Consider the following 14,531-nt stretch of genomic DNA (forward strand, 5'->3'; position numbering starts at 1 on the left):
CTGTCTGGGGAGGGGTTGGGTCCACTATCGGTACAGGACCTTGGAGGTGGGACAGGTTGGGGTCTCCACTGAGGCAATCGGTGGTTGCCCCAATGCATTGGCTGCCTCTGTACCGTTGGTTCCTGACCGGCGCTCTCCCAGGGGAGACGCTTTGGAGCGGGGTTGGGTCTCCCTTGGGGGACCCAAGCTCATGCCTGGGGCTGGGGTGGGGGGATGCTCAGAACTCCTGGGTAGTGGTGGGCTGCTCATCTGGGGCTGGGGGTGCTCTGCCTGGGCGCGGCCCCATGTTCTGTCCCCCATGCGCTGCGTGGGGGCTATTCTCCTGGTCGGGCTGGAGCTTTCACTCTCTGTTCCCCTGTGCATCTCTGCTTTCTGGCATACGAGGCCCCTGTGGCGGTCCTGTTGGCCTTGGCCTTAGTGGCACAGGTGATTCGCCGGCGGGCGGTTTTCCTTTATCTGCTACTGTGCAGGTGTTGGGGGTCCTGGTTGCCACTGCTGCTGCGGCGGGGGCCTTTGTGTGGGGATGATTGACCACTCTCCCTCGTTTTTTACAATCCAAATATAATTATTATACATAAGGTTTAGTCTAAATAACAAAAGGGGTTTGTTCAAATATACACTTGTGTGTCAGTAGAGTCATAACCCCATACTGTAACATTAAATATGTCCAACACAAGAAGCCTTCAGTTCTCATCTGTTTGCTCAGCTGTTGGACAAAAAATCTAGCCTCCCCCTCTTTGCTTTTAAATAAAAATAAAAAATGTGAATGATAGTGTGTTCTCGAACTACTTTGATAAGATTTAAAATGGAAACTGCGTATCAAGTGTTTGTTTCCAAAACATTGCAAAAAACAACACAGACAATCATTGTTTATGAACCATTTTTGGTAAAAACCAATCAGTATTTCCAGTTGAGTTCTTCTGTCAAGCACAGAGGTGGAAGAATGATCATTTGGGTATCAGTGTGGCAGCTTTTGTGTGAGGAAAATGTGATAATGAAACAATGTTTAAAAACAATTTTTTCCCCCCTGACTAAACCAGTCCAAGGGGATTCCAAAATCTGCCTTTCTGCAAGGTTTCACTTTCTTACAAACAAAAAGAAAACAAAAAAACCTGAGTGCTGACATTTAAAAAACAATGTTTTCTGGCTTCACTTACAACACATTTGCTCTTATTAAAACCAGATTATGGAGCAAACTCTGTTGACCACTGTTTTAAAGTAGAAACAGCCTCAGCGAGGACCAAAGGCAAGAAAAGAGAATGTTAATCACTCGTGCTGACCTGTGACTTGCACTCCGATGCGAAAGTAGACGTCTGAATTACTGAGATATCTTTCCACCAGGATGTAGTACCATTGCTCCCAAGCAGGAACATGGGAGACTAATTCGCAGGGGCTCCATTCCCTGCAGTCCAGCGCACTTGAGTTATGCACTGGCGGCGCCCGCGCCCTTATCTTCAGCACAACAGGGCAGCTGTCGCTACTTTTGTTCTTGGTGCTGCAGTTTACCAGCTGGACCTTCACCTTTGATATATAATTGGGGATAAACACCCTACAAAGACACACACCGACAGGAATAAGCAAAATGTACATTAACACAGCATTTATTACAGTTTCATAAATATTCTTTCTTAATAAATAAAAACAGTTTATTTCAGAATCAGAGTTGGTTCAAATTTGATATTTAATTTCAAATTCACCATCTTAAATTATATTCTTCTATTTTCTCTAAAGAATTAGACTTTAGATTTGCTTTCTTGTAAACTATGAAAAGATTTTAAAGCACAATTACATAATATTTCAGGAAAGAAACAAACATTGAAACAACTAAGAATGATCTAAAGAATCAAAGCAAAACAAGACGCACTCCGATCATATTTTGCTCTATTTTGTTTTTTAGGACACAGATTCAGCAGAGTTCATTAGACATTCCCTGCTAAATTGTGGGCAGGACTGTTGGCACAAACATACGCCTCCCCTACTTTCCGTCATCCATCTGTTTACCTACTCTCCATCTAGCTTATAGCCCCTCACACCCCCAGCCTAACATTAGCAGTGCGACAAAAAAGGGGCGAGCAATAATGGAGTTACCCTCCAGCCTACAGTTTTGAGCCAGATACCAGCTCAGACGAGGAAAACGAAGACGTACATGGATCTGTTTATCTGCAAATGGATGCATCGGAATGGAGCGGAGCAGGGAGCTTGTGGCCCGCTCAGCGTATTTTCTACCTAACAAATAAGCTCTTTTTCAAACAACGTTTTTTGTCTAGGACTGATTAGCAACAATTCTACTTAGAAATGCAATTTTTAGCCTAACTTTCTTTATATATGTCCTCCACCACCAAAAAAAGCCACAAGAACGTGTTAGAAACACTAAAAACACCATTTTCATCGGAGTGGGTCTTTGAGGTTCTGCTGGTGATTCCTGTTTTCCCTCACTTGTAGAGAGCCGATCTGTTATGGACCGGAATCATCTGGTCAATGAAGTATCCAGGATAAAGCACAGAAATCCCGTGAAGCCTCTGGACAATGAGCTGAGGTTGGAACAGATACTGGCATTCCTCCGACAGACCCTGAAAGGAAATCACAGCCCCGTTTACTCTGTTTTTCCAGTTAACTCACCAAGACTTCTTTAAGGCTGGGCAAGCAAATATGAGATTTCTTTCAGACTGGCTGCAAAATTCCTAATGGACAATGTGCATAAAGCCTGTCAGGCTGCTGGATTAATACGGCTCTGGCCCTCTCTCAGGGTTGCATGTCGCCACTATTTCACTCATGCTCTTAACCATTAATGCTGTGAGATGAGCCAAGCCGCCAGAAAAGCTTCAAAGCCAGAGGAGCGTGCGCTGTTTCTACACATGGTTTGCTGTACGACGTGTTGGTAAAGAGAAAATAAGCACCTGATTCAGAAAGACAGGTGTGAAAGCCAAATTAGGTCCTTCATTCCTGTCGGGCCATGTGTAGACACCCCCCCCACCCCAATTGAGCAGCAATTACAGTGGCGTGTCATTAGTCAGAGAGCTGCCAGGGTGACCCTTTGATTTATTACAGCTTTTTGCTGTGACGAGTGTCGTGTCAAGCAAGTTATGTTTTAATTAAAAGTTGTTAGTTATAGGTTTTGAAGGCTGCTGCTTTTTTACTATATGGAGGTTTAACTTCCTCTTTACGAGCGACCCCTGAGTCTGACTCCAGTCCAAAAACAAGACGTCTTTTATGGAGCACGTCATCTCAGCTACAAGAGCTACATATCTAATCCCGGTCAGAGGTTGGATAAATCACATATGATCACTTCATAAAGAAGAAATGTATCCTTTGTCTTTAAATCTTCCTAAAACACAGAAACGCAAACACTAATTCTTGTTGCATGACAGTTAAAAATGATTGCTGCAAAACCCTAATAATATCTTGTGATGATAATCAGTAAGAAAGCCATCTTTGTTACATGATACAGTGCCCAGATTTACGAATAACGTATTAATATTTTTTTATGATAACCAAGAAAAACGTTATCTTTGTTATTGGATAAATAATATGCACTTGGACTGAAATTGTATTTTCTTGTTAAAAGTAAGGCCTATGTCGTGCTTTTCTTAAGCCATTCAGAATAAACTATATCCCAATACATGATATTACCTTAGGCACACTAAAGAACAAATGTTTTTAATTACATATGAGTTATTTTCGACGACCCGATCTCTGAGGCTCCGCCTTTCGCTCTTTGTAGGTGCCGCCCATTTCATGACGTCAACCTAGAGTCTGCCTCAATAGCGTGTCTGCGTTTTGCCCACAGCATCTGAATATTTGCAGAGATGGATGTGAATATTGTGCATATAAAATAAAAGCGTTTAGCCGATCACCACTAGCTCAGCGGAGAAAGTGGGTGTGTGTGTTAGTCTGGGGGCGGGGCTAGCAATGCAGACTCTTCCTGGAAGGGGCGGATCCTCACTTGTATACACCACAATCTGAGAACCTGCTTGTTATCGTGGATTGGGAAGAGCTGCAATCAAAATAATCAAACCAAGTGTTTGTTATATTAACATATTTCCAAAAAATATGTTAATAAATATGTTCATGTAACTACGTAACCAATTAAATATTGGACTTATGTTTAAATTACTGAATATCAATAAGTATGGTAGTAATGGTCACAAGCACATTATTAAAGTATTTTGCGTTTTCACATTTACAAAAGCTACTTTTAAAATTGAAATCGTTTCGTTTATTTTACTTTTGATTTTGAGAAAAACCCTATTCAATTAATTCAAATCTATTATTGTAATTCTAGTTGAGATGATTTAACAAGATTATGTGAGATTATATGTGGCTGTGTTACCATAATCTATTCAAATCTGCACCTTGTGTCACCTTATGTTACACCAACAAAATTGCATTCAGATCTCCTGACACAAATGTTTATTGAAATATAAACACATGTGATTTAGATGGAAATACTTTCCATAGTTTTATAATGTTCATCCAACAAATGGTGCTCAGAGCACAGGGTTTTAGAGGAATGCTCAGAGATGCGTGAATGGAGCAAGATGCCATTTTAGGGTTGTTTTTGTGAGGAATTAACATTATTATACACTTAAAAGCTCAAAAAGTTGATTTTGCATGAAATAGGTCCTTTAAGAATCCGACAATAGCAAACATAAAAAAAAAAGAAATAAATTGGAGTGGGATTAAAAAATCACTTCTTTCAACTCTGTTTCAATCATTTCTCTTTTTGAGGACACTTAGTGAATTCAGTGTTATACTGTTGTACTAACAATGTCATACTGTGTTGGTGTAAATGATTCAGAGGAATTATATGTCATTATATGTGAAGAACATGGCATTGTTTTCTTTTTTTTATTGTAATTTTTAATGTCTATTTTCCTTTATTTTAAAATTTCTTGATAAAACCCAATCAATCAATCGATCAACGATAATCCAAATCCTTTATAGGTACTTTCCTAAAAGTAACTGTGCAAAGTTTTTGTGCAAAAAACTGACCCTGAAAAGTTAAAATAACATTTTAATTTAAGATAAGTGGTCTGTTTTTTAAAGATATTACGCTGGGATTAAACTTTATTTGTGTGTTTTAGTCATATATCTAGTACAGCTTTCATTCATTTCCTGTCTACTCTCAGATTTGTTGAGTTATTAAAGCCTTTAAAACTCCATATTAGCCGTAAAAAATTCCCTAAAGTAATCCTGAATAATTGCATTATACTAGCTGCTTATATGTCCACCGAGGCTGAGCGTTTTCAGGGTCAACTCTGGGGTATGCCGTCAGTTTCCAGTCTGTTGGGTGCATCTGAGGAACATCACGCAATCCGTCGCAACAGCACAGCAACAAAGGAAACCTTGGTAGGTGCAGCTTTATTGGATTCTGAGAATTTGGGTTTTGTGTTGTAAACTGGTATCAAACAGTGCTTGAAAAGCGGACATAAGTATGGGAAGTGAATCGATAAAAGTGTGAAAACATCCATCTGGCTGCAGCTTGTGCAACCGAATAGGTTTTAGACGACAGCACGGTAAGGACAAACGACCTCCAACATACAAAGGAAACAATTAAAGACTTAAATTGACTTTTTAAGCTGCGACTCAATTTCTAAAATGTTTCACATTTTTCACTTCAGGGAAAAAAACTGTTTTATAATCCTGCTTGAAACCTTGACAGGAAACAATTTGCCTGTTCTTTATAAATATTCCAGGAAAAATATGAACGCAGAAATGTGGGAGCAAAAACATTTAAGATATTTTTTTTAAACAATTAAACCAATTTTGTATTTGCTTACTGCACAAAGCAATAATGAATGCTTTTCACTAGGTAAAATAACTTCAAGTTGAATATTTTTTTATGGTATTTTGTGCGAAAAAAAAAATATAAACATCAACATCAAACTCTCAAATGAAGACATTTTACTACAAACCATCTGTTATTTTTCCGCTGCTGAATCTCACTGCTTACTCATCGTGCCTGCCACGCTTGAACACTTGAACTAAAATCTTCTAATTTGCTAAGAAATTGCTTTTTGAAGAAGAATGTGCTGTTGCCATGTATTGAGTGGAAGCCTTTCCTGGCACCACAAAGAAAACCCAATTCCTCTGCACGCTCCACGCCAACGACGACTTCTGATGATATTCTTGATTGTTGTGTACTCTTGGTGCACTTTTGCCAGCCAGTGAAAACCACAAAGGAAGCACAACAGAGCATGTTGCCAGCCACAAATAAATAGCCTGAAATGGAAATCAGCAGGTGTTTATGCAGCCAAATATGAGAACATGATGAGATGAAGAAAAACTCTCTGACGCTGTTCTGCCTCTTTAGGCTTTGCAGCGCGAGCTGGAATACCAATCCCAGCAACTACTTACAACATATTTATTAGATTTTTTTTTCCATCCATAACGAGGAATTAAGCAACCATGCAAAAAATATATATATAAAGGAGTAGATCCCATTAAAGCTATGTTACCAGTCACCACCGGTGAGTGATGGACATCATAGCAATAACTCAGGCATTTAATTTGCTGCCTTATGCAGCCGATGCTGGAAGGCTTCTGGTTTTTTTCTTTGGCGTTTATCTGCACAGCTGCAGAGATGGCAATATTGGTCTAGTGGGTCAATATCAAGGCAGATTTATTCACATGATGAGTTTGCAGGTGGAGCTCTAAGAGGTCGTTAGTTGTTATAAATATTCCCGCTCACCTTGACGGAGATCTTGCCTTCATCCTTGGGTAAATGAGCCGCCAGGAACCAGTCTCCAGGGAGGGGGCTGGTCACGTTGAACGCGCCTGTTGTACGGTTTGGCAGCGTCCAGGTCAGAGTCAGAGCGAAGGACCCTGGGACGACCGTATCCCGAGGGAAGCGGGTGTACAGAGGATTGATTACCGGAGGAGCGCCTGACCTGAAATACCTATTAGGCAAAATAAATAAATAAATAAATGAGGCCTTTTCATCAAAACATGCAGATCTCTGCCCAAGTCAAGTCAAGTCTAGTTAACTTTATTTATAAAGCGCTTTTAAAATAGCAGAAGCTGACCAAAAATGCTAAACAACACAGGAAAAATATAAAACAAACAGCATAAAATCAATTAAATCAATAAATTAAATAAAAAAAAATAACCCATAGCCATAGCCCAACATAAAAACAGACAACAAAATTAAAGTTTCAAAATCTGCAAGACCAGTAATGTTTATCACTTTAATCAGAACGGCCAATATAGGACCACAGCAGACCATATGACAGAGAAACACGATGAAAGTAATATATTAATATTACTGCTTTGCTGTTGGTTTTTATCTCCTCAGCAACCATTATATTTTTTGATCGCCTGGAGGTGATGAACACGTCAAGGTAATTTTCAGTTGTTTTTTTTTTTAACCACATCCACATTTAGAATATGTTAATATCTTATGTTATATAGTTTTATTCAGATTGAGCCAATGAATCATGTTTTACATTTTCACAACATTCTGGTAAAACATGTGCGAGCAACAGGGGACCACCACTTCTGCGTCACACTAACGCCGTTCAACATCTACAAAGTTTGAATGCAACATCTTCTAAGTTGGCAGCCTTTCCCAGAGGTCAACGAAACTGCGGCTATGGTTGCATGTCTGTGAAATTTTGGGAAGTTTTTTGCTTTTTTCCCCAGATTGTTTGAAAATGTAAAGTTATCAAGTTTGACACAAAATGGTCTTGTGGCTTTTAATGATTTTGAAACTTTCTTTGGATATCCATCTCTCTTTTGATTTTGTTAGTGGGTTTTAAATGTTTTACTTTTTTTTTTCAGCCTCATGTAAGATTTTGGCCCCTTTCTTTTTTCTTTTCCTCACGCTGTGATATCATTCCCTATGCCCAAAATTCTTTTTCACCTGGTACTAGGTGCGTGCAAATTCTGATGAGGTTTTGAGTATATATGGCTGGGGTGAAATGTTCACTCAAAGGCGCAGCAAGAGAGAAGAAAACAATCTGGTCCTTTCAGTCCAGGACTGCTGTGAAACATAAATATTAAATCCTATATGGATGATAAGCTTTTTCTCAAATCTCATCGGCTAAAGCCTATTTTTTCGCAGCTATGAGACTCGTTATTATCTGTAACTTCTCCTCTGACATACCAGTCTTCAGCCAAACAGGCATAATGTGTTTTTTAAGGCAGGACATCTTCAAATCGCTCAGAGATGCATTATTTTAGCAAACACTGTCTTACACTGTCACATTGCGGTTGGGGCAGCTGTCCCCAAACGTGCCCCCCTGTTCCTTGAAGGTGATGAGGTTCCATACGGCCATCATGGTGTCGTCAGGCACATTGAAGTGGAACAGTTCCACGCTGGCGAAGGAGTTGAAAGCATTCAGCTTACGAGGCGTGCGGGTGAAGTATTCAGTCACAAAAAGGCAATCTGTGGGGACAAAAGTGGTTGTCCTCATTGATTATTTGGTTGCAAAATACATTTTCTGCTCATTTAAAGATTCACTCCGATGATCTCTTGAGATTTTTTCAAAGCGTTCCCAGTCGTGTTTTAATTATGATGCCAAGATCTAAAGCATGTGTCGTTTTCTAGGACATAGTTTCTGTGGCACGGCCGGAGTTCCTTAGAAATTCCTTAGAAAGAACCTCTACGTCCCAAAGAGGCTCTCTCTTTTAAAAGTCTGCTCCTGATTCACAATGATTTGAATAAATAAATACTCAGAAATGTCATGGTGAGCTTCAGTTTCTGTAAGTACAGCCTCTGTCACCTGAAAAATGCCACAAGAACATGATAAATCACCAAAAGCACAATTTTTATCAGGTTGGGCATTTAAATATCAAGTTTTCTTAAGTATGACAGCTTTTGTTAACTTACACTGATGGTGCCAATTAAAGACACATAAATATTGTGTTTAATTCAGTGTATTTGTCTGTTTTTTTGTAAAAGTTAATTATTATTGGGATCAGTTTAAATGTGTCACTTTGATTCAGTGGAGAAACACTCAGAAATGGTTATTATGATTAAATAATCCATTAACTACCAAAAATAAAAGAAACAAAACAATAAAGTTATCACGCTTATTGTTTTTGTTTTTTTACTGACAAATCATATAAATATCGTTAGATTCATTCACTGATCTTTTGCCCAATTTAGTTTCCGTTAAGGGAATTCAAACGGCTCAATTCAATCCCTAAAATCTTTACACTTATCATGATTATTTTATTTTAAATGGATTAGATTATAATAATCTCACTGGACTGAAAATTCAAATTTTTAAAATTATTGTACCAGAGGTTTTAAATTTTAGTTAAGCTGATTTGAAAAAAGACGAATAAAGTGGCAAACTAAGATTATTACATTAAATTCATGGAGCCTTTTTTCCAAATTTAGTGCAAACCAAATTATGGTAATCTGGTTAAAGCAAGCATGAACCTTTCGGCTTCAGTATTGACTCTCTTTCAGACAACAAACTAAAACCAGGTACTGTTTATTACTCAGCCAGTAGAGGATTTTTGCTTTTGGTGACAGCACTTCCTGCAATGCAAACCATTTGATACTTGCAAAGATTTGAAACCTTGTTTTCTAGACTTTCAAGATAGCTGCAGGTGTTAAGTTTCTTTTTACTTCTCTCTGCTCTACACCCTTTCAAGCTTTCCTCAACATCAGAAAAAAATCCATGGACACCAGTGAAGATCAAAAATCATTGAAGAAAAAAGGTTCAGCGCACTGTCTAGTGGGTCTAGATGACCCAACTCTCAACGTTAAAGTGCCTAGAATAGCACAAGGGTTAAACATTCATGCTCTCAGGCATTTAGTTTTTTTTTTGCTTGAGCATTCTAAATTAAGGTTGAATCTGCTATGAGTCAATTTGCATAATTAAATGTGTCCGTTCTCATTTCAAGAAAAAAAAACCTAATAGTGAAAGTTCTAAATATTAAAAATTCCTCTTGCTTAGTTGCTCTTATTTGAAAAATGTCTCCCTTTAAATTTATAAAGAAAACAACACTTAAAGCCCCAGTAAAACTAATTTTGATTAATAATGGACTTGGAATGTTTCTTACTATTCTAAAGTTTAGATTTTCTTTCTATTTTTAAGAAATATTATTAAGTTCAAATATCTTCCTGCACCGGCAGATTATTTCACCTGATGTTAGTCTGAATTCTCCAAAATTGGATGTAGGTTTTTTTTGTGCTCATTTTAAGATAGATAATTGTTTTGCAATAAAAGAGCCAGACACTTAAATACACTGAGGGTAATTAACTAATTGAAGAAAGCTGAAGATGAGTAACCTTGACCTGGTGAGACTGATGAGAAAAACAACAGTTTGTTTTTAACTTGAGTCATTTTGACTTATCACACAGTTTTTTTTTTACACTTGAACTACAAATAATACAAACCATTTATTTAAAACAAAAAAAATGCTTACTATTGGGCGGTAAAACATTTAATTTGAAGTATTTCTATCTAATAGTTAGCTTTTTTAGCTTACTTCTCCCTTTTTGAGTGAAAATGTCAAGTTTTTACATCTTATTTTAAGATTTCTTGCTAATAAAAATGACTTGCTTTATGGACAGATAACTTTACAACTTTCCAGTGAATTCCTTTTTAAGATTAGTGTTTTATTTTCCTATTTTTAGGCTTCATCTTTTTGCAGTGCTTCAAATTACTGACATACATCTGTGTTTTACAGGAAATGGAAACACTTCACAAATCTTGCTTGAATAGATGTTTTTTCAGTGTTTTTTAAAACATTTTGATCTGTGAATCATTACACATTTGCAGGCATAGCATGAGATATGAAAGAACAAATGGTCAAAAGTATTATCAGTTCAATTTTCTATAAAACATACAGGTTCTATAAAACATGCAGGTTTTTACTGTTTACCGAAAGTCCACTCTTCTGGATGCAGCTCTTTTTATTAGTCTGAACGCTGTGAACTTTTAGGCACCTCAACAACAGAGCGCCATGGCAACCCACTGAAGACTCGTCCACAGATTTGATCCTAAATCAAAAGTTCAGAGCATGAATCAGCAGAAGACGCCCATCAAAATGGACATGGATATTTTTTGATAGTAATTTCTTTTGCAAAAGCCGAAGCGCCAGTGCAGGCATTTCCCCCTTTCCCTATCATTCTAGTCAAGAACATAATGGTGTTTCGTTTGCACTCTGATAAGATCATCTTTGATCCCAGCAAATGGCTTGAAGATCATTTAAATATGTGATCAAAGACTTTAATGCTTTTTAAAGCAGCTGAGAGAAATCCATGGACAAATGAGTGCTCATTCAGTCTGCATCAAATCAAATCAAATCAAATCAAATCAAATCGTTGGACTAAATCCACCAGAGCTTCTACATGAAAAATCAGCAGAACAAGTGGCAGGTGTAATCTGCCACACGAGCTGGGCTGGCTTCAAGAAGCAGCAGCAGGTGGCCAAAATTCACAGGAAACACTGCGTGTGACTTAACTGACACACTAAAGTGTACAACATCTCCTGGAAAAGTGTTATAAACACAGGCGAGGCAACAGATTTCCATGGGAACACTGTGGAGGCACCTTGATGTTCCACAGAGCGGGACGGTTTTCCATTTATAACTCATTCTCGTTGTTTTTGTGGATGTCAACTGCTCTTACTGTCTGTGCCTGCAACAGCAGCGGCGGCGGCGGCAGCAGTGACATCTCTCTTTATTTGAGCTCTACGTTTGTGGGTGATATTTCTCACCAGCAATTTGTGCAGAATGTGTCTACAAAAAAAATACCGGTGTTCTGAGGGCGGATCAGAATAACAATGTGGTCTGTTAAAGAGTTATAAGCAGTCAATCTTTTGATTGGAAATCAACAATTTACTCTCCAAAGCCACAGCTACGTCTGTGCAGATGCCGTCATTCAAAGCTGAATGGGTTTTTGGCTCTCAGGAACAGGATTCTGTTCGCTGACAAGAGTTTTTGAAAGATAAATATGCTATTTCCTAATGTGTGGAAGGAGAAAATCTTTCTGCTCCACCCACCCGTTCACACCAGCTCCTGGAGCTCATGCTGGCTCTCACATACAGTACTAAAGCAACCTTGACTATTAAAGGCACAGAAATGGAGAATAAAAGCAAATGTTTGTGGCCAAATCCCATCCAAAGCTACTACTCTACTATAATTCCAGCTTTCCTCTTGACCACCGACTGTACTATAGAAGTCCTGTCCACATCTTTTTTCCTCTTTTGATTTCAACTTACAGATAAAAGGGACATTTGGGAATTCCCAGACTGAAATGAATGAGTTTGACTCACTCATTACCACTATCAGCTAAGATATTGACGACATAGAGGAAACATATATATCAAAGACTGTATTAAATGCTGAGATAAAAAGCAGCAATCATAAATATGAACAAGAATATGTTGGTAAAAAGGTATAAAATTGATCAGGAAGTGAATACAGAATTTTATAAGTTGTGGTTTTTTGCATAGTTTGGCCAGAGGTGTTACTTATATTTGATTGTTTTTAAAATAAATTGGCTCAAATGGTGGTTATTTTCCCACTTACACCCAGAGGGAGCTGTAGGTGTGGGTTAAAGTATTTGCTACTGATAGCAACGCAGAAGAAGCACCGCTCATTCTGATCAGCGGGTGGAGTCCAAAACCAACATGGAGAATCTGATTGTTCTCCTCCTAAACTTTATGATTTTCTATTTCTTGTATATTTAATGTCCTCTGACTAATGCAGGATAGCAAGTCGTCAAACTGGGTGACAGAGAGTCGGAAGTACAGCTGAAAGCGTCCGTCATTCAGGCGCCGCTTCTGCAGTAGATGGTGAAGCTCACCATCATGACATGGAGACGTGATAAGCGATGCTTTTGCAGAGCTCTTCAAAATAAATAAACCTGATTTCTCAAACATCATCCAATTCTTCCATTCCTTGTTAATGGAATAAAGGAATAACAAATTTATAGATTGTATCCATTTATGTAAAAGTATTGGACTGTATTGAATCGCCACAAAGTTAGTTAAATCTTTTTTGTATCGAGTCGTGGAGCATGTATCAAAATCATATTAGAGGGAAAGATATAGGCTGCACTCCTATAGGATATGTTTTGCTAATCTATTCAAAAAGCAGGAAAACTTTATAGAAGACTCGGTCAAACTACGGCTAAATGCTCAGAGATCCCTTCGTGGCTGAGGACTGAGCTGTTCAAAACAGGCAGAGTCCATCAGGACTGAGGGGTTTTGTGCAAAAATGGCTTTTAGCTAAGCGGTTTTGTCCGAACTGAACACCTTTAGTTCCATCCTGCAGTCAAAATGAAACAACAATGACAAATAAAACTATTGTGTTTCCTAATGTAGTGGGTTATCTGAATGACACGCTAGAGAACAAACAGTGCATCGTTTTATTTCTGCTATTTTCCATCATAACTTGTAAATGACCAAAGGAACTACCTTCATTAGGCTCAGCGGATGTTGTATTCTAGTTTGCTTTTTTATTTTTAAATACACTATAAAGGTCCTAAGGTTTCTGGGATAAACAGAAGATGGAGGACATTTTTGAATATAAACTGCCTAAAACATATTTTTTAACCTGCTCCTGTGATTCAGCACAAGACATTTTAATCCATCTCAGAAGTAATCCAGCAGCCACACAAAGAGGCCACATTTAATGTGGAGCTGTAAAAATGGCAAAATATATAAACACCCTGGTTTTTTTGCCAGCTAAATAAAGACATTCATTGGAAGATAAAGGAAGCGGAGCACTTACAGGCTTTCTTACAGCACCATTCGGGATCCAGTAATCTCTTCAATAAGCACCTCCCTACCACTGTTTTACCCTGGTGGAGGCTTAATACAGACATAATCCTCCCTTTTTGTCATCTCAACATGAGATTTATGCATGAATACTTGACACTGCTTGTTTTTTTTTAACTTTCTTTCCTTCAGAAGCTGCAAAAAAGGCTCTTTTTACTGTTTTTTCTCCTTTTTTAAGCAGAAAAAATGCAGCATCCAAACCATTTGGGTTAAGAAAAAACCATTAAAAGCAACGTCTTTTGACAATGACAGATGACAAAGTTCACCTTTTTGCTCACCCTATCCCCTGCTTCATCAAGCTTCGATTCAGCAAGAATTACAAAATGCTCTGTTTGATGAACACAGAAGATGACTGCAACCTAAAACTGTTCATGAATTTGTTTTTATTGTGGACAAACTGAGAGTGCAGGTACCGCATGGAGAGAGAATTAACTTGTTCTTCCTGCAGCAAATAGAAGAAAAGGGTAAAAGTTAAAACAAATAGAAGAAGCAACAAGTTTACAGCATCATCCGGCTGACCCTGATAGTCCTAAATGTCCACAACCAGGACTTTCTGTTCCAGAGGTTCTATTGTCCCACATGCAGCAATGAGGATTCCTGCCTTATGGAAGCATCAGAGAAAACCAGTCATTTCTATATGTTGTTTACCACAAAACAACAATTCCTTTGGAACGTTTTCAATGGGGCGTTATTCTACATAATTTACTAGTTAAATGTGTTAATCCCCACTAAAGTTGGTGAGTTACAGAAACAGACCGGCTGAGTCCAGCCCATTTATCCGATCCG

At 38.3% G+C, this 14,531-nt stretch overlaps 1 protein-coding gene across 1 annotated transcript in view; it reads right to left on the minus strand.

Annotated features, from left to right (window-relative positions):
• Positions 1 to 14,531, minus strand: part of tmem8b (transmembrane protein 8B) — a 59,168-nt gene that overhangs the window by 43,610 nt on the left and 1,027 nt on the right. The window contains exons 2-5 of the mRNA XM_023958927.1: positions 8,197 to 8,386; positions 6,692 to 6,899; positions 2,437 to 2,570; positions 1,281 to 1,549 (exon numbers count right to left, since the gene is read on the minus strand). Coding sequence (XP_023814695.1) covers positions 1,281 to 1,549; positions 2,437 to 2,570; positions 6,692 to 6,899; positions 8,197 to 8,386 — 801 coding nt within the window. The remainder of the gene's footprint in view (positions 1 to 1,280; positions 1,550 to 2,436; positions 2,571 to 6,691; positions 6,900 to 8,196; positions 8,387 to 14,531) is intronic.

This window comes from Oryzias latipes, chromosome 9 (assembly GCF_002234675.1).
Source record: "Oryzias latipes chromosome 9, ASM223467v1".
Taxonomy (NCBI): domain Eukaryota; kingdom Metazoa; phylum Chordata; class Actinopteri; order Beloniformes; family Adrianichthyidae; genus Oryzias; species Oryzias latipes.